Source organism: Scyliorhinus canicula, chromosome 13 (genome assembly GCF_902713615.1).
Source record: "Scyliorhinus canicula chromosome 13, sScyCan1.1, whole genome shotgun sequence".
Lineage (NCBI taxonomy): Eukaryota > Metazoa > Chordata > Chondrichthyes > Carcharhiniformes > Scyliorhinidae > Scyliorhinus > Scyliorhinus canicula.
In genome coordinates, this window is record NC_052158.1 from 43,361,214 (window position 1) to 43,386,176 (window position 24,963).

Below are 24,963 nucleotides of genomic sequence, written 5' to 3' on the forward strand. Positions count from 1 at the left end.
AGGGGTCTGATTGATTGCTGTGTACAAAAGGGACCTAATAGCGTGGAGCGCGTCTGGGAGGACTTCCTGCCACTGAGAGACTTGGAGCTTTCTAGACCGGAGAGTCAGTAGGACGGTCTTCCAGACCGTCGCTTTCTCCCTTTCCACCTGCCCGCTCCCCCTGGGGTTTTAGCTGGTAGTCCTGCTCGAGGCAATGCCCTTGTTGAGCAGGTACTGATGCAGCTCGTCGCTCATGAAGGACGAACCCCGGTCGCTGTGTACGTAGCTGGGGAAACCAAACAGGGTGAAGATGCTATGCAGGGCCCTAATAACTGTGTGGGAGGTCATGTTGGGGCACGAAATAGCGAATGGGAAACGGGAGAACCCGTCTACGACGTTTAAAAAGTAAACGTTCTTGTTAGTTGAGGGGGGTGGCCCTTTGAAATCAATCGCGAGGCGTTCAAAGGGCCTAGAAGCTTTGACCAGTTGGGCCCTGTCTGGTCTATAGAAGTGCGGTTTGCACTCCGCACATTTCAGGCAGTCCCTGGTGACCGCTTTTACCTCCTCGTTGGAGAAAGGCAGGTTTAGGGCCCTGATGTAGTGGGCGAGCCGGGTGACCCCCGGGTGGCAGAGGTCATTGTGGATGACTTTTAATCGGTCAATCTGCGCGCTAGCGCATGTCCCGCGGGATAGGGCATAATTGTAGGTGGAGAGTTCGATCCTCCACCTCAGAATTTTGTTGTTTTTAATTTTGCCCCTTTGCGAGTTGTCGAACATGAAGGCAACCGATCTTTGGTCGGTGATGAGGGTGAACCTCCTACCTGCGAGGGAGTGCCTCCAGTGACGGATAGCCTCCACAATGGCTTGTGCTTCTTTCTCGACTGGTCTCCCTGCCTGATTTAACGTGGCTGCAAGAACTACCTCTGAGTCGTCGCTCTCTACCTGAAATGGGGTGGATTCATCCACCGCCCGCATGACCGCTTTGGCGATGTCCTCCTTGATGCCGTCGAAGGCCTGGCGTGCCTCGGCTGACAGGGGAAATCATGTTGTCCTAAAGAGTGGGCGGGCTTTGTCCGCATATTGAGGGACCCACTGGGCGTAGTAGGAAAAGAAGCCCAAGCACCCTTTGAGGGCCTTGGGGCAATGGGGGAGGGGGCCCAGGACTCTGTTTTCCACGACATAGCCGAGGATGGCTTGTCTGGTTGTGCGGAAAACGCATTTCTCCTCGTTGTACGTGAGATTCAGTTTCTGTGCCGTCTGGAGAAAACGGTGGAGGTTGGCGTCGTGGTCCTGCTGGTCATAGCCGCAGATGGTGACATTGTCCAAGTACGGAAACGTGACCCGCAGCCCGTACTGGTCCACCATTCGGTCTGTTGCTCGGTGGAACACCGAGACCCCATTGGTGACGCCGAAAGGGACCCGGAGGAAATGGAAGAGGCGGCCATCGGCCTTGAATGCCGTGTAGTGGCGGTCCTTCGGGCGGATTGGGTGCTGGTGGTATGCAGATTTCAGATCCACCATCGGTACTGGGCGATCTGGTTTACCATGTCTGCAATCCTGGGGAGGGGATACGCGTCGAGGAGCGTAAATCTATTTATGGTCTGACTGTAGTCGACCACCATACGGAATTTTTCCCCAGTCTTAACGACCACCACCTGAGGTCTCCAGGGACTTTTGCTGGCCTCTATAACCCCCTCACTGAGAAGCCTTCGGACCTCTGCTCTGATAAATACCCTATCCTGCAGGCTGTATCGCCTGCTACGAGTGGCTACAGGTTTACAGTCCTTTGTGAGATTGGCGAAGAGAGGGGGGGGGGAATTCGCAGTGTAGCGAGGCTGCAGATAGTGAGTGGGGGCAGGGGCCCTCCGAAGCTGAGGGTAAGGCTCTTGAGGTTACATTGGAAGTCTAGGCCTAATAAGAGTGGCGCGCAGAGTTCGGGCAAAACGTAGAGTTTGAATTTCGAGTAACTAGCGCCTCGGACTGTGAGTGTTGCGGCGGTGCGCCCCTGGATCTGGACCGAATGGGAGCCTGAAGCGAGCAAGATAGTTTGCTGCACAGGGAAAACGGGGAGCGAACAGCGTCTTACCAGGTCTGGATGTATGAAGCTCTCAGTGCTCCCGGAGTCGAAGAGGCATGGCGTTTTGTACCCATTGATATGGTCCTCTGCCATCGAGTTTCGTAGATTCTTTGGTCGTGATTGGTCCAGGGTGACCTCGCTGAGTTGCGGGTAGTTGGCGGCTCGATCAGCTGTGCTGGAGTGGCCCCATGATGACTGCCCTCTGAGTTCATAGACGAATTCGAATTCTTCCGCAGAGTTGTCCGAGCGCGGAGATGCCGATCGGGCCCGTGGATCGCACATGGCGGGCGGCGAGGAAGATGGCGTCCAAGATGGCGGCCCCCATGAGTCGCACGTGGCCGGCCGCGTGGTGGAGGTTTTCCAAGATGGCGGCCCCCCCATGGATTGCATGTGGCTGGAGGGGGCGGAGTCGGGGCATAGGCCGCAGCGTTTCGGGCCCCGCGGGCCTGCGAGTGAGGGGAGTGATTACTTAGAGTCTCTGGGGAGTTGGAAGCTGGGGCCCTTTTAGCGAGGCACACGCTTGAATAATGGCCTTTTCGCCTGCAGGTCGCGTTGCGGGCCGGGCACTGCTGCCGCGGGTGCTGGTTCTGGCCGCAGAAATGGCAGGCTGGAGCAGCATAGTGGCTGGCTGGAGCAGCATAGTGGCTGGCTGGAGCAGCACAGTGGCTGGCTGGAGCAGCATAGTGGCTGGCTGGGGCAGCATGATGGCTGGGCAGCCACGTAGCACAGGCCTGGGGGAGTCGCTGGTCGGGGGCCCATGATTGGGTCGCGGGGTCCGCGGGGAACGATTTAAGGCTGCGGAAGGAGACCTCCATCGTGGTAGCAGCTTCCACAGTCGTTTCTAAGTCCTTGGCCCCCTTTTCCAGCAGTCGTTGGCGCACATAGTTAGACATGAGGCCCGCTACAAAAACATCGCGTACAGCAAGTTCCCTGTGTTCAGCCGCGGTAACCGCTTGATAATTACAGTCATTGGACAAATTATTGAGTTCCCTTAGAAATTCGGCGAGTGATTCTGTAGGCCGCTGGCGGCAAGTCGTGAACACATGGCGAGCGTAAACTTCATTAATAGGCCTTACATAAATTTTATCGAGAACTACTAGCGCCGCAGTATATGAACTGGCCGAGTTTAGTTGCGTAGAGATTCTGTGACTCACCCTCGCGTGCAGTAGACTTAGCTTCTGATCCTCTGTCGTTTCGGCTGTGCTCGCTTCTGCCAGGTAGGCCTTGAAGCACCGCATCCAGTGGGAGAAGATTTCTTTAGCCTCTGCATCCTGTGGGTCGAGTTCCAGACGTCCAGGCTTGAGGGCCGATTCCATAATCAATCTTTACTGTTCTTAAGTCGATTAAATTGATGGAACCATCAATTCACCAGACACGTGTTTCCGATATGAATCTAGGCTTTAATCGACTTACTTCAGAACCAGCCTGTTACCCATTGATGAACTCTTAGTGAACTCAGGCTGACTCTGGACAAGGGTATTTATACAGCAGCACTAGGGGGAGGAGTCATGGGCGGAGCCAAGGGTGGAGCCCAGTACAAGTTCCTGAGTACTCCCAGAGCTACTCCCCCCTAATGGTAGGATAGCGCTACTGTGCTTACAAAGACAGTGTGAATTATCATATATATATTATATTACATTCACCACACACAGTAAGTCTTTTGTTTCAAACACGAACTTTCAGAGCATGGCTCCTTCCTCAGCTCCGTGTTTGAACGGTCCAGGTATTCTCACTACCCTGATTGGTTGGAGTCTGACTCTACCCTGATTGGTTGGAGGCGGACTGTACCCTGATTGGTTACTCCCGCTCCCTATTTAGAGGACGATCACTTTCTCTTTAACCTTAGTCGGTGTTTATTTTGATGGAATGTCGCTGCTCCGAATGGCTGATTCCCGCTCCCTGTGGATCAGGATCTGCCTCCTCACCTGGAGCCTGATCATCTTCAATGGGGAGAGAGAGAGTGGAGCCGGTAAGTCCCCGAGTTCGAGAGCGGAGTGATGGGGATCCGGAGTGTGGGAGCGGGGCCGGGGGCGAGAGCCGGAGAATCCAGCGTTATTATCAAAGCAGGCTCAAGGGTTTCCTCCTGACCTGGGGGGATTGCCCAGGAAGGTGGGGTCAGGGCACTGAGTGCAGGGGTCTGTGTCAGGCAATAACTTCTTCTTTCTCTTCTAGGGGCTCATACCTATAACTTCCTGAATGGGTGTCGGTTTAACAGCACCAAGGTTTGGACCCCTGTCTGGCAGCAAGTCTATGACCAACAGTTGACTACATATTTCGACTTTAACCAGAAAAAGTACATCGCGGTGAAGGACTGGATGAAGGGGAATGTGGAAAGGTGGAACAAGGAGTCCCGGCTAGAGCAGTATCAGGAAATGATCGCTGTGTGTGAGAATAACGTCCCGATCAACAGCAAGACGGTGTCCAGGAAAGGTGAGAGCGGACAGGGGAGACCTCTTCCTCTGTCCCAGTAACAGGAGTTGCTGCTGCCCCCTCTGGCGGTGGGAGAGCCACCGGGTGGGTGCACAGTGAGCCTCGGTCACAGTCTGCCTGGTGCGTGACCATTACCCAGGGGTGACTCCCCTGGAGTTATTTTATTACCTTTTGCCGCACTAATCTGCTCTGAGAATTTAATGCGGGCTCTAGATAGTAATTACTTTGTGCTGCTTTAACTTCGGCAATACATGAACTTCTGCCGTTGACCAATTAGAGTTTAGAGTTTTCCAGCACAGAAAGATGCCTTTCAGCGACATACAGAATTATACGAAGTGAGAGAATGCTCGAGATCATATTAAACGCTCAGAACTTACTAGTGTTACAAACTGAAAAATAAAATCACCCAATTTTCCTTTCCTTTTGTCTGAAATCGGATAGTTTAGTTGATGTGTGCTCGCAGCAGACTTTCATTGATTTAAATTTATGCTTTTCCCGAAAAGGTTTACTGGTACATCAAACACTCAAGAAAGGAGTGCACTTCAGCTGAATTTTTTGAAGTGGTAAAGTCTGCTGTGGATAAAAGGAGCTGGCAGAAGTACTGTAAGAAGGCATTTGATAAAAGTGCCACAATGAAAGCTATTGCAGAACATCGAAGCTCATGGTTTAGGGGGTAACATTGGCATTGATTGAATATTGGTTCACGAACAGTTGACATAAATTGATCTTTTTCTGTTTGGTAGAATGTGATGAGTGATGTGTCACAGGGGGGCTCCGTGCTGGGGTGTCACCTTTTTACAATTTCTATAAATGACATTGGACGAAGCGATGGTTACTAAATTATAGGAGTAGGAAAGTAAATTGTGAAGAGGAAATGAGGAGGCTTAGATTAGTGGACAAAGATCTGACAAAGAGTAAGGTAACTTGACTGAAACATACAAGATACTGAGGAGTCTGGCAGAGTCTCCCTCCAGGTGCTGCCAGACTTGCTGAGATTTTCCAGCATTTTCTCTTTCGTTTCAGATTCCAGCATCCGCAGTAATTTGCTTTTATAATACTGAGGAGTATTGACAGGGTGAATGTGAAGAGGATGTTTCCTCATTTTTGGGAAAATCTATAAGTGGTGCAGATTAGAAATATTTTCTGAGGTCAGGAGTTTTGCTTTCTTCCTGAAAAAGGGTGGAAGCAGAGTCTTTGAACACTTTAAAGATTTTTGATTAACAAGGAGTGAAAAGTTATATCTGTAGGCAAGAACATGAAATTGAAGTTAGTCCGATCGGACTTGATTTTATTGAATGGCAGATCAGGCTTGAGAGACTGAGGGACTCAAAACGTTCGCTCCCGACAGATGCTGCCAGACCTGCTGAGATTTTCCAGCATTTTCACCTTTCATTTCAGATTCCAGCATCCACTGTAATTTACTTTTATTTATTTTATTGAGGGATTGAGTGATCTACTCCTGCTCCTAATTTGGATGCTCGTACCAAACCTAAACCGAATAGTTAGCAGTTTTCATGTCAGTGCAGGAGGGAACTTTTCCACTCTGGGAGTTGAAGTTCACATAGCTTAAATCAGTATTTGTAGATTGGAAGTAAAAGATGGTGCAGACAACCCTGGAGAACCAATTTCTTTTTGCAAGGTCCAAGGAGGTTTTTTAAAGTTTGAGCACCGACCACTGGAAAGACAGTTTTACAGCCTTATTTCTGTAATTGTTCTTGCTGATGTCAATTGTGCTGACTTTCTAGCCTCTTTGTAACAGGGGTTTTGAAAAAAATGGCAAAAACAATTGAGATACAATAGAAAATAAATTGTTTTTTGTGCATTGTGTGAAGTCTGTTTTGCTAGCCTGCCTTTGTTACTGAACCTTACTAGAAGCCTGGAGGTTATGTTTGAGAGTAACAATAAGAGTTGTGAAATTCCACAGGGGTGTGATTTAGAAAATCCCATTATAATCTACTTTGGAAATTTCCAGATGCTTGACGAGTCTTGCTATCGCAAAAGTTAGGTGATGTCCTAACAGCCATCTTTATTCCACAATTCTTTTTTTAAATTCTTAAATTGTAATATCCATATTAAATGGAATAATACCCCATTATAATACATTCATTAATTAGTCACAAATAAGAAATCTACACATGATCATCCAACAAACAGCAGCCCAGACTACTTGTCTAAGTGGCGAATCACTGCAAAAAAAAACATACCTTCCTGCCAGGATTTTCACTGATGAGGTTGTGTTGCCCTATCAGAATCCACTTTGTGCTTAAAATTGTCCAATCCTTTGTTCAAGTAAAAATATTCAACAATTCTCTGGCAATGTCTACATGTTCAAAACTACCTTGGATAATTTACGTACCTCTTGGCTGTTTACTCTAAATAACTATAGACCGACCAAGCTAGCATGTCCGATTTGGGGGCAGCCTGGTGGCACAGTGGTTAGCATTGCTGCCTCAGCCCCAGGGACCTAGGTTCAAGTCTGGCCTCCCTGTGTGGAGTTTGTACATTCTCCCCATTCCTGTGTGGGTTTGCTCCGCTTTCCTCCACTGTGCAAAGACGCGCAGGTTAGGTGGGTTGGCCACAATAAATTGCCCTTTAATGTGCAGGTTAGGTTCTGGGTTATGGGGATAGGGTCGGGAGGAGGGGGGGGGGGGGGGGGGGGGGGGGGGGGGGGGTGGTTTAAATGGGTAGATTGCTCATTCCGAGAGTTGGATCAGACTTGATGGGCCTCATGGCCTCATTCTGCACTGTAGGGATTCTATGACCTGATGGACTGGATTTTGGCAACATAATGGATGGCTAGAGTCAGGAAATTCCCTGACTTGCTAGACCAATGTTGGTTTCGATAGATAGGACAGTACAGCACAGAACAGGCCCTTCGGCCCTCGATGTTGTGCCGAGCCATGATCACCCTACTCAAACCCACGTATCCACCCTATACCCGTAACCCAACAAACCCCCCCCCCCTCCTCCCTCCCCTCCCTTAACCTTACTTTTTAGGACACTACGGGCAATTTAGCATGGCCAATCCACCTAACCCGCACACCTTTGGACTGTGGGAGAAAACCGGAGCACCCGGAGGAACCCCACGCACACATGGGGAGGACGTGCAGACTCCGCACAGACAGTGACCCAGCCAGGAATCGAACCTGGGACCCTGGAGCTGTGAAGCATTTATGCTAACCACCATGCTACCGTGCCGCCCTGTCTGAAATCAATGTTTTCAAGGAGATGTGGGTACAGGGTGGAGTCAATTTGGTATAAGGCCTAGTTTGGTTCTCTAGGGCTTAGAAGCTGAAGCCCTCTCAACTCCGCTCCCCATGGTCCCTCAAATCCCCTATGCTCAATAGCTCCTGGTTTTTCCATTGCAGATATGTGATAATCGCAGAATCACAGAATAATGCAGAACAGAAGAGGGCCTTTGGCCCATCCTGTCTGCACCAATGCGTGAAATACACCTGATCTGCCTACCTAATCCCATTTGCGAGCATTTGACCCATGGCCTTGAATGTTATGACATGCCAAGTGCTCATCCAGGTACTACTTAAAGGATGTGGGGCAACCTGCCTCTATCACTGTCCCAAGCAGTGCAGTCCAGACCGTCACCACCCTCCGGTTGAAATAAATCCTCAAAACCCCCTGCCCTTCACCTTGAACTTGTATCCCCTCATAACTCACCCTTCAACTAAGGGGAACAGGTGCTCACTACCCACCCTGTCCATGCCCCTCATAATCTTGTACATCTCAATCAGGCCCCTCAGTCTTCTCTGCTCCAGCGAAAACAACCTAAACCTATCCAACCTCTCTTCATAACTTCAATGTTCTATCCAAGGCAACATCCTGGTGAATCTCCTCTGCACCTCCTCCAGTGTAATTACATTTTTCCTAGAATGTGGCAACCAGAACTGCACACAGTACTCCAGCTGTGGCCTCACCAAAGTTCTTTGCAACTCCAACATGACCTCTCTGCTTTGTAATTTACACCTCGATTGATAAAGGCAAGTGTCCCATATGCCTATTAACCTACTCTTCTACCTTCACAAATCTATGGACAAACACAGCCAAGGTCCCTTTGTTCCTCGGAACTTCCCAGTTCACTGAATACTTCCTTGCCAAATTTTTCCTTCCAAAGTGTATCACCTCACACTTTCGGGGTTAAATTAATTCTGCCACTTTTCGCCCATCCCGTCTATATCTTCCTTCCAAGACATCTGACCTCAACTGTTAACCACAGTGATTTTTTTGTGTAATCTGCAAATTTACTGATCCTACCCACCACATAGCCATCTATGTCGTTTTAATAAATGGCAAACAATAGGGGATCCAGCACAGATCCCTATGGTACCACTGATCACTAGCTTCCAGTCAGTAAAGCAGCTATCTGTCATCACCCTCTGTCTCTTACAGCTAAGCCACTTTTGCATCCGCCTTATCAAGTTATCCAGTATCCCATGTGCATTTGCCTTCTTTATAAGTCTCCCATGTAGACCTTTGTTAAAGGCTTTGCTGCAATCCATACGAATTACAGCAACTGAACTACCCTCCTCTCCGCACCTGGTCACACATTTGTTAAGCATGACCTCCCTCTGACAAAGTCATGCTGACTATCCCTGATCAAACCTGGCCTCTCCAAGTGGAGATTGAACCTTCATAATTTTCACCAATAGTTTCCCTGCCACTGATGTCCAACTCACTGGTCTGTAGTTCCCTAGCTTATCTTGACAACCTTTCTTAAATAGTGGGACCGCATTCACAGTTCGGTCTGTGCGCATTCAGGACCCTAACCTTCCTATTGCTTGCCATTTTAACAAAAGACCCTGCTCCCATGCCCACAAATCTGTTCTTCGCTTGCTACAATGTTCCAGTGAAGCACAACTGAAGCAAACTGGAGGAACAACATCTCATCTTCCAATTAGGCACACTACAGCCTTCCGGCCTGAACATCGAATTCAATAACCAGATAGAACATAGAACATAGAACGATACAGCGCAGTACAGGCCCTTCGGCCCTCGATGTTGCACCGACATGGAAAAAAAAACTAAAGGCCATCTAACCTACACTATGCCCTTATCATCCATATGCTTATCCAATAAACTTTTAAATGCCCTCAATGTTGGCGAGTTCACTACTGTTGCAGGTAGGGCATTCCACGACCTCACCACTCTTTGCGTAAAAAACCCACCTCTGACCTCTGTCCTATATCTATTACCCCTCAATTTAAGGCTATGTCCCCTCGTGCTAGCCACCCCCATCCGCGGGAGAAGGCTCTCGCTGTCCACCCTATCTAACCCTCTGATCATTTTGTATGCCTCTATTAAGTCACCTCTTAACCTTCTTCTCTCTAACGAAAACAACCTCAAGTCCATCAGCCTTTCCTCATAAGATTTTCCCTCCATACCAGGCAACATCCTGGTAAATCTCCTCTGCACCCGTTCCAAAGCTTCCACGTCCTTCTTATAATGAGGCGACCAGAACTGTACGCAATACTCCAAATGCGGCCGTGCTAGAGTTTTGTACAACTGCAACATGACCTCATGGCTCCGGAACTCAATCCCTCTACCAATAAAGGCCAACACACCATAGGCCTTCTTCACAACCCTATCAACCTGGGTGGCAACTTTCAGGGATCTATGTACATGGACACCGAGATCCCTCTGCTCATCCACACTACCAAGAATTTTACCATTAGCCAAATATTCCGCATTCCTGTTATTCTTTCCAAAGTGAATCACCTCACACTTCTCCACATTAAACTCCATTTGCCACCTCTCAGCCCAGCTCTGCAGCTTATCTATGTCCCTCTGTAACCTGCAACATCCTTCCGCACTGTCTACAACTCCACCGACTTTAGTGTCGTCTGCAAATTTACTCACCCATCCTTCTGCGCCCTCCTCTAGGTCATTTATAAAAATGACAAACAGCAACGGCCCCAGAACAGATCCTTGTGGTACGCCACTCGTAACTGAACTCCATTCTGAACATTTCCCATCAACTACCACTCTCTGTCTTCTTTCAACTAGCCAATTTCTGATCCACATCTCTAAATCACCCTCAATCCCCAGCCTCCGTATTTTCTGCAATAGCCGACCGTGGGGAACCTTATCAAACGCTTTACTGAAATCTATATACACCACATCAACTGCCCTACCCTCGTCTACCTGTTCAGTCACCTTCTCAAAGAACTCGATAAGGTTTGTGAGGCATGACCTACCCTTCACAAAACCATGCTGACTATCCCTAATCATATTATTCCTATCTAGATGATTATAAATCGTATCTTTTATAATCCTCTCCAAGACCTTACCCACCACAGACGTTAGGCTCACCGGCCTATAGTTACCGGGGTTATCTCTACTCCCCTTCTTGAACAAAGGGACCACATTTGCTATCCTCCAGTCCTCTGGCACTATTCCTGTAGCCAATGATGACCTAAAAATCAAAGCCAAAGGCTCAGCAATCTCTTCCCTGGCTTCCCAGAGAATCCTAGGATAAATCCCATCAGGCCCCGGGGACTTATCTATTTTCACCTTGTCCAGAATTGCCAACACTTCTTCCCTACGCACCTCAATGCCATCTATTCTAATAGCCTGGGTCTCAGCATTCTCCTCCACAATATTATCTTTTTCTTGAGTGAATACTGACGAAAAGTATTCATTTAGTATCTCGCTTATCTCCTCAGCCTCCACACACAACTTCCCACCACTGCCCTTGACTGGCCCTACTCTTACCCTAGTCATTCTTATATTCCTGACATACCTATAGAAAGCTTTTGGGTTTTCCTTGATCCTACCTGCCAAAGTCTTCTCATGTCCCCTCCTTGCTCGTCTCAGCTCTCTCTTTAGATCCTTCCTCGCTTCCTTGTAACTATCAAGCGCCCCAACTGAAACTTCATGCCTCATCTTCACATAGGCCTCCTTCTTCCTCTTAACAAGAGATTCCACTTCTTTGGTAAACCACGGTTCCCTCGCTCGACCCCTTCCTCCCTGCCTGACTGGTACGTACTTATCAAGAACATGCAATAGCTGTTCCTTGAACAAGCTCCACATATCCAGTGTGCCCAACCCTTGCAGCCTACTTCTCCAACCAACACATCCTAAGTCATGTCTAATGGCATCATAATTGCCCTTCCCCCAGCTATAACTCTTGCCCTGCGGGGTATACTTATCCCTTTCCATCACTAACGTAAAGGTCACCGAATTGTGGTCACTGTTTCCAAAGTGCTCACCTACCTCCAGATCTAACACCTGGCCTGGTTCATTACCCAAAACCAAATCCAATGTGGCCTCGCCTCTTGTTGGCCTGTCAACATATTGTGTCAGGAAACCCTCCTGCATGATCAGCTCTTTCCCACCTCGACCCATTGTTTTCAGCCCATTTCATTTTAAATGTCTTTTACCATTTCTTTCTTTAATATATATTTAATTCCCCCCCCCCCCCCCCCCCCCCCCCGATCTTATCCACCATTCCTTCACTTTTCTTCTCCCTTCCCCTCTCCCCACATCTACATCCTCTGATGTTAGTTTCTCAGCTGTTTGACCTTTCACATCTTTTGTCCTCTCTGGGGACTGCCATTAGCACTCTTTCCCCTTGGTTTCTGTGGCCATTAGCACCCCATTTCCCTGGGTTTCTGTGGCTATGGCTGCTCTTTCATTCTCACTCCACAGTATAAATATTACCCACTTTCTTTGTCTGTTAGCTTTGACAAAGGGTCATCTGGACGCGAAACGTTAGCTGTTTTCTCTCCTTACAAATGCTGCCAGACCTGCTGAGATTTTCCAGCATTTTCTCTTTCAAATCATCTATCATAACCTGTTGAGGTGGGTAGTGATTGGTAGAACACTCTCCTTTTAAGGTGTTTATTGTCCTATTGCAATATACTGTATCATTTGGAGGTTAATATTACATTTATTTTCACACTTGTTCATCTCAATCAGTAATGTTTTCATTCCGTTCTGCAAAGAGGAACGCATTTAAGTTATTATGACTTTGGGACAGAGCAAAAGACAAAATACCAATTTTTAAAGCTGGAACATAGACAATCTAACTAGGGGTGTTCAGGATCTGAGAGCAAATTGTAATGTGGGCATTGGAGAAATAAATGCAAGACCGGTAAAGCTATACTCTGCTTACAACTAACTTTTCTTGCTTTGTTCCAGTGAAACCAACAGTCACTATCCGCCCTAAAGCATCGCCACATTCTGGGCACTCAGTCCTGCTGTCCTGTCGTGTCACTGGATTTTATCCTCCTGAGATTGATGTCACATGGTTGAAAAATGGAGTGCCAGTTCCTGATGGTGTCATCAACACTGTCATGTTATCAGATGGAGATTGGACCTATCAAGTGGAGGATCTCCTTCAGTATCACCCAGAGTCTGGTGATAAATATACCTGTCATGTGGAACACAGCAGCCTGAATGAGCCTAGGATCACAGACTGGGGTAAGAACAATTTGGGATCAGGTTACAGGAACTTCATACAAAATCATTGCATCAAAATGTTCATACCCAAGGTATAGGATATTGCTTTAAGAAGCCTTCCTGGATACACCTTACACACTCTGCCCCATCCAAGCCCCTTGTACTAAGTGAGTCCCAGTCCATTTAGGGGAGATTAAAATCCCCTACCACAACAATCCTGTTACTTTTACACCAATCCAAAATCCCTCTACCTATCTACTCCTCTATCTCTCACTGGCAGTTGGGGGGGAGGGCTGTAATAAACCCTCAATATTGTTATAACGCCTTTCTGTTCCTGAGACCTTCAATGTGTCCTGCCGTAATATGGCTGTAATATTCTCCTTAACCAGTAATGCTATTTCCCCACCCCTTTTACATCCCCCTCTATCTCTCCTGAAGCATCTATATCCTCCAACGTTCAGCTGCTAATCCTGCCCTTCCTTTAACCACGTTTCTGTGATAGCCACGACATCAGAGTTCCAAGAAGTGCTTGAAGTTCATCTGCCTTGCCTGCTATACTTCTGGCAATGAAACAAATGCACTTCAAACCATTGCGTTTGAGCAGACAGGGTGATGTTCTTCTCTGTTCTCTATTTCCCCTTCAGTCATTACACCTTTTAAGCTAACGCTCTGGTTTCCACCCCCCTGCCACACTTGTTTAAATTCTCCCAAGTGACTCTAGCAAATCTCCCAGCCAGGATATTGGTGCCCGTCCTTCTTGTACAGGTTCCAACTGCCCCGGAAGAGATCCCAGTGTTCCAGAAATCTGAAACCCTCCGTCAAGCGCCACCAGTTTAGCCACTTTTTTATCTGCACTATCCTCTTCTTTCTATCCTCAATGGCATGTGGCCCAGGGAGTAATCCTGAGATTTGTAAAACAATGTGAACCAGGCAAAGAGACCATGTCAGGGGTGTCTATGTAAGTACAGTGGCAAGGGGCAGTGCTGTGCTGTTAATTTTGATTTATCTCCTTCCTTAAGGGAGATATGCTGGTTCAAAGAGATTTAGAGACTTTGCTAGGCTGATGAGCGGGTTGCATTTGAGAAAGGGTTGAACAGGTTCAGCTTATATTTATTGGAGTTTAGAAGAATGAGAGGTGGTCTTATGAAGCATACAGGTTTGAGGGAGCTTGACAGATTAGGTGCTGTGAGGATGTTTACTCAGAGTCTAGAGCCACGGGGCACAGTTTTTTAAAATAAGTGTCTCTTATTTAAGACAGATGTACAGCACAGTGTCATTACTGGAATTCTCTTTCCAATAGAGCTGTGGAGGCTGGGTCATATACAGAGTTTTGATCTGGGGACTGACAGGCAAGCAGCATGTAAAGTCACAATCCAATCCACCACGTCTTATCGAATGGCAGAGCAGGCTCAAAGCCTGCTATTAATTTTTTTTTAATAACAATTTTATTGAGGTCGTTTTTGGCTTTGTAAACAGTTACAGATATCAACAGAAAGAAAGCAAAAAAGGCAAAAATGTGTAAACATCCACGTACATTCAATACTTCAATCGTAACATACTACACAAGCCCGCTCCTCCCAACGGTACTACCTGCCATTTTACCCCTCCTACTCTACTCTACTCTACCCCCACCCCCTGCTGACGCTCACTCTCTCGTAAAGAAGTCAATAAATGGTTGCCACCTCCGGGCGAACCCCTGTACAGATCCCCTCAAGGCGAACTTAATTTTTTCCATCCCCAGGAAACTCGACATGTCCGCAAGCCACAACTCAGTCTTCGGGGGCTTTGAGTCCCTCCACACCACTAGTATTCGTCGCCGGGCTATCAGGGAAGCAAAGGCCAAAACATCGGCCTCTTTTTCCCCCTGGACTCCCGGAACCCCAGAAATTGCCACCCCTGGACCCAGCGCCACCCTTGTTTTTAGCACCCGGGACATGACGCCCGCAAATCCCTCCCAGTACCCCCTCAGCTTAGGGCATGCCCAAAACATGTGAACGTGGTTCGCTGGTCCTCCCGCGCACCTGGCACCTGGCACATTTGTCCTCTATCCCAAAGAATTTGCTCATCCGAGCCACCGTCATGTGGGCCCGGTGAACGACCTTAAATTGAATCAGCCCGAGCCTGGCACATGTCGCGGTCGAATTTACCCTACTCAGGGCCTCTGCCCACAGCCCGTCCTCCATTTCCCCGCCTAGCTCCTCCTCCCATTTGAGTTTCAGTTCCTCCGTCTGGGACCCTTCCTCCCTCATGAGCACCTCATAAATACCAGAGACTCTACCCTCCCGTTCTTCCCCCCCCTAGAGACTATTCTGTCGAGGATCCCCATTGGCGGGAGGCGTGGGAAAGGTGGGACCTGTCTACGAACAAAGTCCCGCAACTGTAGGTACCTAAAATAATTTCCCCTTCCCAGCCCAAATTTCTCCTCCAAGCTCCTCAAACTCGCAAAGCTCCCTTCCAGGAACATATCGGCCACCCTTCCCACCCCCGCCCACCGCCATTCCCGAAACCCCCCATCCATACTCCCGGGGAAAAACCGATGGTTGTTGCAGATTGGCGCCCAAACCGACACCCCCATCTTACCTACGTGCCTCCTCCACTGGCCCCATATCCGCAGGGTTGTCACCACCACTGGGCTGGTGGAGTACCTGGCCGGCGGCAGCGGTAGAGGAGCCGTGACCAGGGCTTCTAAGCTGGAGCCCCTGCACGAAGCCGCCTCCACCCGCTCCCAAATAGACCCCGTACCCACCATCCACTTCCTTATCATAGCGATGTTGGCCGCCCAGTAATAATTAATCAGACTCGGCAAAGCCAGCCCTCCCTTGCTGCGGTTCCTCTCCAACATTGCCTTCTTCACCCGCGGGGATTTTCCCGCCCAGACAGAGCTCATGATCATCCTGTTAACTCTTTTGAAGAAGGACTGTGGGACAAAGATCAGGAGGCACTGAAAAACAAACAGAAATCTAGGGAGGATTGTCATCTTTACAGTCTGCACCCTCCCTGCCAGTGGGAGTGCATCCCATCTCCGAAACTCTCCCTTCATTTGCTCCACCACCCTGGCCAAATTTAACTTGTGCAGCCTGCCCCAGTCTCGTGCCACCTGGATTCCCAAATACCGGAAATTTTCCTCAACCAGCCTAAACGGTAGCCCTCTCAATCTGTTCTCCTGGCCTCTTGCCTGTACCACAAACATTTCACTCTGGGCCGTATTTAATTTGTATCCTGAAAACTGGCTGAACTTCCTCAACATTCCCAGTATACTTTCCATCCCGGCCACTGGGTCCGACACGTACAGGAGCAGGTCGTCTGCATAAAGAGAAACCCTGTGTTCAACCCCGCCCCTCACCATCCCCTTCCATCCCTCTGCGGCTCTCAGCGCAATCGCCAGCGGCTCTATGGCCAGCGCAAACAGCAGCGGGGCGAGCGGGCAGCCCTGTCTGGTCCCTCGGTACAGCCTAAAGTACTCCGACACTTCTCTGTTAGTCCTGACGCTGGCCTTCGGGGCCTGATATAATAATTTGATCCAATCCACCAGTTCCTCCCCAAACCCAAACCGTCTGAGCACCTCCCATAGATAGTCCCACTCCACCTGGTCAAAGGCTTTCTCGGCGTCCATCGCCACCACTACCTCCACCTCTCTACCCGCCAGGGGCATCATTATCACATTAAGTAATCTTCTCAGGTTGGCCGCCAGCTGCCTACCTTTCACAAACCTAGTTTGGTCCTCCCCAATCACCTCCGGTACGCAGTCCTCCATTCTAACCGCCAGTACCTTTGCCAGGAGCTTGGCGTCTACATTAATCAGGGAGATTGGCCTGTAGGACCCGCACGCCTCCGGGTCTTTACCCCACTTCAATATCAGAGATATGGTGGCTTGCGACATTGTCGGCGGCAGGGTCCCTCTGTCCCTTGCCTCCTGCTATTAATTTTTGATCTTCATTAGTTCTCCTTCTTTAGTTCTCTTCCTAGGAAAGTATAGACCATCCTTGTGGAATGTCTCACGTTTCCCAGAGCTGGTGCCGCCATTACCCATGAAGTGACTAGCCATGTTAATCTTCATCGCCCTGATCCAGTCTGTAAATGGATAGGAATCCAGAGATATTTTCTCTAAACCTCTTTCTCACAATTTGGTCCCTTCCTATTTCATTTGGCTCCATGTAGATTTCAGTGACTGCCCTTCCCACAGCCTTTCCAATATCTTCACATCCTTTATTTTAGCCCCTTGGAGCCAATTGGACTACAAGGATGGTGCTGAGTGGTCTCCAATTGTGGCATTGCTGGCTGAATTGCTAATATTCCCCTCCAGCTAGCCCTCCCCACCCCATGTTTCTTTCATCCCTTCCTTGCCCTAGCTGGTGAATTCTCATTACTACTTTCATCTCCGTCTCTCTGAAGTGACGATCTGTAAGCACCTAAATCTGTCTCTCCTTGAGATGTCCAAATTCAACTGCCCACCTCGATTAACAAATGGTCTTTTCTACATAGTATCTTCCACTCCACTGTGCAGGGATCAATGCCCATTCCCTGATGTGCTACCAAGTTGAGTTGGAATATAGCTCCGTTATCATTAAGTGACAATGTAAACTTGCTTGTTTTAATTGAAGTACTCTGCATTTGCTTAAATTCAAATTGTTACTAGCTCAAACCCTATCTGTCCACGGCTTAAACAACTATGTAAATGGATTCGTGGGCTTGAAATTTGATATTCGATAGTCTATTGATCTAATTTTTCAAGAATTTCCCACACTAACCACCTCTCCTTCCCCCCCCCCCCCCCCCCAAGCTCCTTGAATCTCTCATTTCACACAAACCTGTGTAACCATCTCATAAAGGAAATGATCACATTTAAATAGTTCATAAGTCCTCCTACCTTACTGACATTCAGTTAGAAGTCCAGCTCAGTCGGTGCCTCTCTTGTTCCTCCTCTGAACTTGTATACAACGTCTTTGATTTTGGACCCATCCCACAGTCTGCAACCTCTCTGATCTCCTTTTCTTTTTTTATTCCTCCCGACGTTATGTGATTCTGTCAGAACAAGGTTTTATGATTTGGTATTTCAATAGAGCCCCTGCACTGCTCTAACACTTGGATTGTTTCCCTTGTACAGAGGTAGGGAGCACAACTGAATCGGAGAAACCCAAGATCATTGTCGGAGTCCTGGTATTTATAATTGGATTTATCATCCTGCTGGCTGGAGTCATAATGAGACTGAAGAATGCTAAAGGTAAGGTTCTGTTCAGTCTTTTGAGTATAGGATGCACCAACCCATTAATTGTTGTCTGGGGCCGCCCCCAACAGGCCTCCCACGCAGCGTTCGTGCGCTGTTCATGCCAGCAGTGACCAGATGTGGTTGGCACCGGCGTCGGATTGGGCAGGCTGCTCGGCCCATCCGGGCCGGAGAATCGCTGCTCGCCCGTTGCAAACAGCGAGTGGCGATTCCCCGAGCGGCCTGTCGTAAAACACGGCGCGCCGTTTTGGGGGGAGTGGGAGAATCGCGTGCAGGTGGCAGGGCGGCGTGGTGGGACTCACCCGGCCCCCCCCCCCCCCCCCCCCCCCCACGATTCTCCCACCCGGCATGGGGGGGCGGAGAATTGCGTCCAGTATGTATGCACTGTACAAATCTCCCAATCTGTTGGCTGGGAATACCCAGATATTATTTTTTCCACCAAGTTGACATGTAAACAGTGAGGTTGAAACTCTTGCACAAGGAGCAGCCAGTGCTGGCTTGGGTCTTCATTGATGTAAAGTTGTGCTTAAGACTCGAATAACTGGGAATTTCAATTTTAGGAAATTGACTTTCTGACCATTAGTGCATTATCACAGACTGCTCTGGGTTGTTAATGGGCTGGACTATGTCATGGACTGTATTTAACCCAGATTATAACTCCGCATTAATGGCCCTGCATCAGCAGGCACATTTCCCTTTTTCGACACCAGACAAATTGCTGCTACATTAAATTGTAAAGGAAGCAGACACTACAGTTCAAAAAATGTTGCAGTCCAGTAACGGTTAGATTCCGTTGGCATTTCGGTGAATGAGGAATGGAAATGATAAAAATTCATTGCAGACTCAATGGGTCAAATGGCCTTCTGCACTATAGGGATTCTGTGAATGGGACCCTAAATTAGATATGGCATTGAGTATGTCAAATTATGCATGAAAAAACACTGCCACAAGCAACAAGCATTGTACATTTGACTGGGAGTGTACTGGGTAACAGTTTTAAGACCTACTTTAACCAGCATTTTAGTCGTGAGAACATTTGACGTGTCCATTTTTGTCTTGCTGACCTCCACCTGATGGTGCTCCCATTGGTGATCCTGGAAAGTGTGGGCTATTTTTCATATCTTGGGAGCCTCTTCTTGACAAAGGCAAACAAATGACAATATTCGCCATTATCGCCTATGTGCCAGCTCAGCCTTCAGCTGACTGAGGAACAGTATGTTGAGGACCAAGATCTCAAACCTGAAATTAAGGTCATGTGATCCCTTTGCTCCTATAGAGATTTGTTTGACCTTCATCAAGAACCTCACACTGGAAAGTCCTACCAGTGGTGCCTTAGTGAGAACCTCCAAATCCAGTAGCAATAAAAGCAATCAAACAGCAGTGTCTTCTTCCAATCTAACTTACCCAGCACAGAAGCACTCATCACTCTAAAACCAGCTCTGATGGACAGGACATGTTCATATGCCTGAGACCAGAATCCCAAAGCAATCGCTCTATTGAGCTCAGTTGAGACACTCCTGGAGGACAGTACACATCCCTGACTTGACCGACCAGAAGGCTCATCCAGGAAGACGCCAAGTATCAGACCTCCGAAGCATGAGGCAAAATGGAGTGTCGGAAGCGCACCAACTTCCTAAACACCATCTACCCAAGTCTTCAAGCGACCACCTGCCCTGCATATGGCATTCTGCTGAAGATGCATTGGACTAACAGCCATCTCTGAACCCATTGAACCGAAATGGAAGCAAGTCTTCCCTTATCCTGGGGACCTGCCTAAATTGAGCAGGGCTCATTGAACAAGTTTTCAATGCATTACCTGAGTAGCGGTTGCTCTACAAAGCTTCATCTAAAGTGCAGACTTGGATTTAGAAAAGCCTTTCATGGCCAAAAGACATTCCAAAGCCATGGTGTACAGCCAATTAGTATTTTTGACATATAGTAAGATAATCTGTGTTTGTGATATTGATTTGAGGAAAGACTTGGCAGCTTTATTTTAAATAGTACCATGGAATCTAGGGAAAATGAGGCCTCATTTAACATCTCATCTGAAAGACTGCATCGCCTAGTGTGGCACTCCCTGGAGTGCACCGTTAACCTTTTGTGCTTTTGTGTTTAAATCTTGTGAGACTTCTGATATACTTACTAATCGTTTTTACTTTCTCTTTCAGCCATCCTGGATTCTAGCAGTCAAGGCCCACGTAAGTTAACATGAGCGTTTATTTTGACAAATAATGACCAGGATTCTCTGTTCCTGGGGTGGCTCCAATGGGATAGTCCATTGACAAGCGGCAGGATCATAGAGTCCCACTGCCTGAGTGGGACTGGGACACTGCCGCCACTAGGGAACTGGACAATCCTGCCCAATATTTCTGTATCATGCATTTGGAACTAGAATTACCAGGACCAGTTACAGTCCAGATTAGGTGGTGACTGGGGAGTGGTTTGAGACTTCCCCCAAATCATTTCACATGGCACATGTTACTGGTCAAGATTATAACTTTAATCCCCTCGCTGTTGATGAAAGCCAATGTGAAAACCTGTTTTCCATCAGTTCAATCTCCACAATAATGTAATATAATGGGAGCTTTGGTTTTACATCCCTGTAACCCTGCATTTTGTTTCTTTTCAAATAATCAGTATCCTTTTCATATATGTCACCTAGTCCCAGTGCCTTGTCATCTTGGATGTACAGATCGCCTATCCAGTACTACATTCTTATCAATCTTAAATTCAGACTTTCCTCTTCTTTCATCATAACCTGGGTAGCATCTTCTTCCCTACAGTACAGTCTAGCCACTTTTTCTGCCAATCTTTGGCCCAATTTATCCAGCCCAGATTTGTAACTTGCTCCATTATTTTTCTCCCAGTTAATTATTATTTCTCTAGATTGTTCATTGTCCTCTTCCATAGTCATCCCAAACCTTGTTGTACAATTATTACTATCACCTTGATCTACTTGACCCACCTCAGTCCTTCACTCTAGTTAAATTATTTCTGTCTTTGACCGACCCCCCCCCCCCCCCCCGGAACTTCTTCTGCACTGTAAAACTTCTTCTGCACTACAATACTCTCTTCATGCTTATCTATGCCTGTTGTAAACCTTGTGTGAATATTCAGTGAGGGGGGAAATCGCATGGTTTGAGAAGCCCTTCAGTTATATCTAAATTTATTGAAATGAAGTATCTCGTTATGTTACTGAGAAGCAGGGAATATCGGAAAATAGATCTTGTTTCCCTACTCTTGGGGGATTTTGAGCCTGTCACCATTTATACTGACAGCAAACGTGGGCTCAAAATTCCACCTATATACTGTAACCCTGATTTGGATTCTTTCTTTCTGCATTATTCTAATCCCACCGATTAACTAATTTGGCCCGATGACTCCAGAATCTATTCCTCCCTCCTGCACCACCTTTCCAACTATGCATTCTTCTGCCTTCTCCTTCTATTCCAGTAAGTGCTTGAGTGTGGCAGAGAGATTACTACCTGCTTGCTAACTTTCTATCTAGGTCTCTAAATTCTGGCTGCAGGACTCCATTCCTGTATCAATTGACTATGGCCCCTGAATACTATGTGGAAAGTCAGATGCACTTGGAGCTCCTGCATTACCTGCCTGTGAACCACCCATTTCTCTCTGCTTGCTGCCCACTCTGCTTGGTGCCAGAACTTGGGTCAGATTTTTCTTTCATCATAAAGATGACCCCTGACCCTATGTAATTTAATCTGACCATATTGGTAACTTCTGGAATTAAGTGAAATCTGCATAGTGGTGCTTTACAGTGCATTGTAAAACTCCAAACCATTGCAGTTTTTTTTTGCCCATTTATATTAATAGTAGGCTGGCCATGAGCAGTTCAGTGACTATGTTAGCAACACATGTGCTGGAAGTGCAGAGGTGGCACACTCCCTAGATCGTTCCTGTCTGTGGACCCTGTGCTTTCTAATTATGGCAACCTTTTTGTTTCAGGTCTGATGAGTCCAACCATTAGTTAACTGGTGCATTTGTGTGGATGTGATCAGAGACATCGGAGTAACGGAACAGGATAAAACTGCTTTTAAAATTCAAACTATTTCTCCTGACTCAATGTCTGATATGACCGGTTATTGGGTATCAGGCTGCTTGATCTTGCCTTTAGATTTTTTTGAAATTAACTTGATGAGCCATGATTTTATTGAATGGCAGAGCAGGCTTGGGGGTTAAGTAGTCTACTCCTCCATTCATATGTAACTTTGTGCAATGTTTTTGGTAGAGTTTATTTACACTGCAGCTTATTTATCATGTTAAATGTACAGCTAAAATCAGGGTGTGCAGCTTAGTTTTGCCCTCTCTGCACAGGTGAGATACCAGGATCAATGCTGGGTCCATTAGCCTCTTGGAACTGTTTCATTATCTGCATATTTTTACTTATCAGATTCTCTATTTTGTATATGTAACGTTTTATTGCAAGTTTTTTGATTCTTTGTGTAGTGGCACCAATTTAATTAAAGTCCATTTGTACTTTACTACAACTGTTGGTCCTTTTATTGTTGCATTCATCACTCCCACACTTGGAATTTGAGGCTGTGCATTTCTAATAACTTTTTGGGTTCTATCATCATTTTTAAAATAAATTTTTTTTTTTTCCAATTAAGGTGCAAGTTAGCGTGGCCAATCCACCTACCCGCCGCATCTTTTTGGATTGTGGGGGTGAGATCCACACAGACACTGGGAGAATGTGCAAACTCCACATGGACAGTGACCCAGGGCTGGGGTCGAACCCAGGTCCTCGATGCTGTGATGCAACAGTGCTAACCACTGTGCTGTCCTTGGGGTTTTATAATCAAAGCACAAAGAGGAACAGAAACTCCTAATTTTGTTGGCTGTAAGGGGCTGATGTACAGGCCTGGAGTCTCTGCTCCCATCTGTGTTTGGCGGTGAGAGAGGAAAATATCATTGAAGGCCTAAGTCTCATTTCATGCTATGTAAAAACAGGAAATGATTGTTTCTTCTAGTCAGTGGTGGGTCGCATTCCCTAATACATCAGGAACCTCTGTAATATATTTGCTGGAATTATACTCCCATGTCAAATACTGCATCCACAGTAGTGTGCTGCCAGAACAGTGTGGAAGCTGCCATCTCAGTTGGTGCTTTTCCCACCCAACATTGGACTTTGCCTGGGATTTTCTGGTTATTGGCAGGGTATTTGGTATCTGAGCCCAGTTCATTGTGTACACCCTTCTACATTACCATCCCATAGTACAAATGAGGTGTCCCAGGACAGCAAAGAGACAGTGAGCCATTCATCTAAATCCCATAGTGAAGGGGGACTATTAGTCACTCATCTGCCACTGAGTAAATATTGCTGGTTACCAGGGCAATTGCTAGGAGTTGGATGGTGTCATTGGTTGGAAAGGGCTCTAATGAGTATTTAATTCGGACAAAAATCTCCCATTGCTGCCTATTAGAATGGAGATAGGAGTTGTCAGCTCCACAAATACCAGCTGATTCACTGTTTCCCACAATTTCACGACTGGATGTTTCCCTACTTTCAATAACCAGAGAATCGGGAGGTGCTGTACAAATAAAGCATTGATTGCAACTTCCAGAGATGCTGAATATCTGCAGCTACTGATTTAATCATTTATTGAGAAATCCTATCCATATGGTCATTTGTGTACGCTCAGATCAAATTTTTTATCTTTATTAGTGTCACAAGTAGATTTACATTAACATTGCAACTAAGTTACTGTGAAAATCCCTAGTCAACACACTCCAGCGTCTACGACGGAGAATTCAGAATGTCCCATTCACCTAACAAGCATGTCTTGTGGGAGGAAGCTGGAGCACCTGGTTGGAATTTCTGATTGGAATTGATTCATCTTCAGTAAATAACTGATAACTGGACTGCCCTGCTGCAGTCAGCATCACAAGGAGAATTTATTGAACAGGCCAAATAGAGGTTCCTGAGTCTCAGTGGTTATCGGCTCTTCATTAACACATGTAGAACCAGCCTCCATGAACTGATACAGGGTTGCTTGAGGTTTACGCTGAATGCTTAACGTTTCACTTCTCAAAGTGAACACTGATTCCCAAGGCCAGTACTAGGAATCGCAAAGGATAAAGTTTCAAACACCCCCAGATCAGAGAAGACTCCTCCAGGGTGGCACCTTTAGGGGCTGGAGCGGTTTGCACCAGAAGACTGGCGCAAACACCTGTCGCCGCCGGCAGCAGGGCTGGCCGAAAGGCTTTCACCGGTCGGCGCATGCGCCGGCAGTGATGTCAGCGCGATGTGGTGTTCCCTTCCGCTTCCGCCATGGCGTTGGCTGTGGCGGTCGCGGTGGAACATAGTGCACCCAGGGTACTGGCCCGGCCCCTGATCGGGGGGCCCCGATCGCGGGCCAGGCCACCGTGGGGGCACCCCCCAGGGTTCGATCGCCCCCTGCCCCCCCAGGAACCCGGGGGCCTGCTCGCACCGCTGATCCCGCCGTTCCAGAGGTGGTTTAAACCTCGGCGGCGGGAGAGGCCTCCCAGTGGCGGGACCTCGGCCCATCCGGGCCGGAGAATCGCCGCAGGGGCCTCTCCGATCGGAGTGGTGAGATTCCTGCCCCCGCCACTTCCCGGGTGGCGGAGAATCTCTGCCACGGCGGGGGCGGGATTTTAGGCGCCCCCAGGCGATTCTCCGACTGCTGGGGGTCGGAGAATTTCGCCCAGAAGAACATTTTAATTGGGTCGGCCTTCCTGACACTGATTGGGAAGTTCTTTTGCATGTCATGTATAGTGATTAAAACCCAAGCATGTTAATATTATATTCATGGTCACAACCTTGTTAGTAATGAGGAAGATAAATGCCTTTAGAAAC

The 24,963-nt window shown here is 47.6% G+C and overlaps 1 protein-coding gene across 1 annotated transcript; it reads left to right on the forward strand.

The window, feature by feature from the left end:
* The first annotated feature begins 3,865 nt into the window (after positions 1–3,865).
* On the forward strand, positions 3,866–22,627 carry LOC119976135 (SLA class II histocompatibility antigen, DQ haplotype C beta chain-like). The gene is made up of 6 exons (XM_038816327.1): positions 3,866–4,025; positions 4,229–4,486; positions 12,641–12,922; positions 18,006–18,122; positions 20,294–20,323; positions 22,092–22,627. The coding sequence occupies exons 1-6, from the start codon at positions 3,923–3,925 to the stop codon at positions 22,115–22,117; spliced, it is 816 nt and encodes a 271-aa protein (XP_038672255.1). The 5' UTR covers positions 3,866–3,922; the 3' UTR covers positions 22,118–22,627.
* Positions 22,628–24,963: the final 2,336 nt, after the last annotated feature.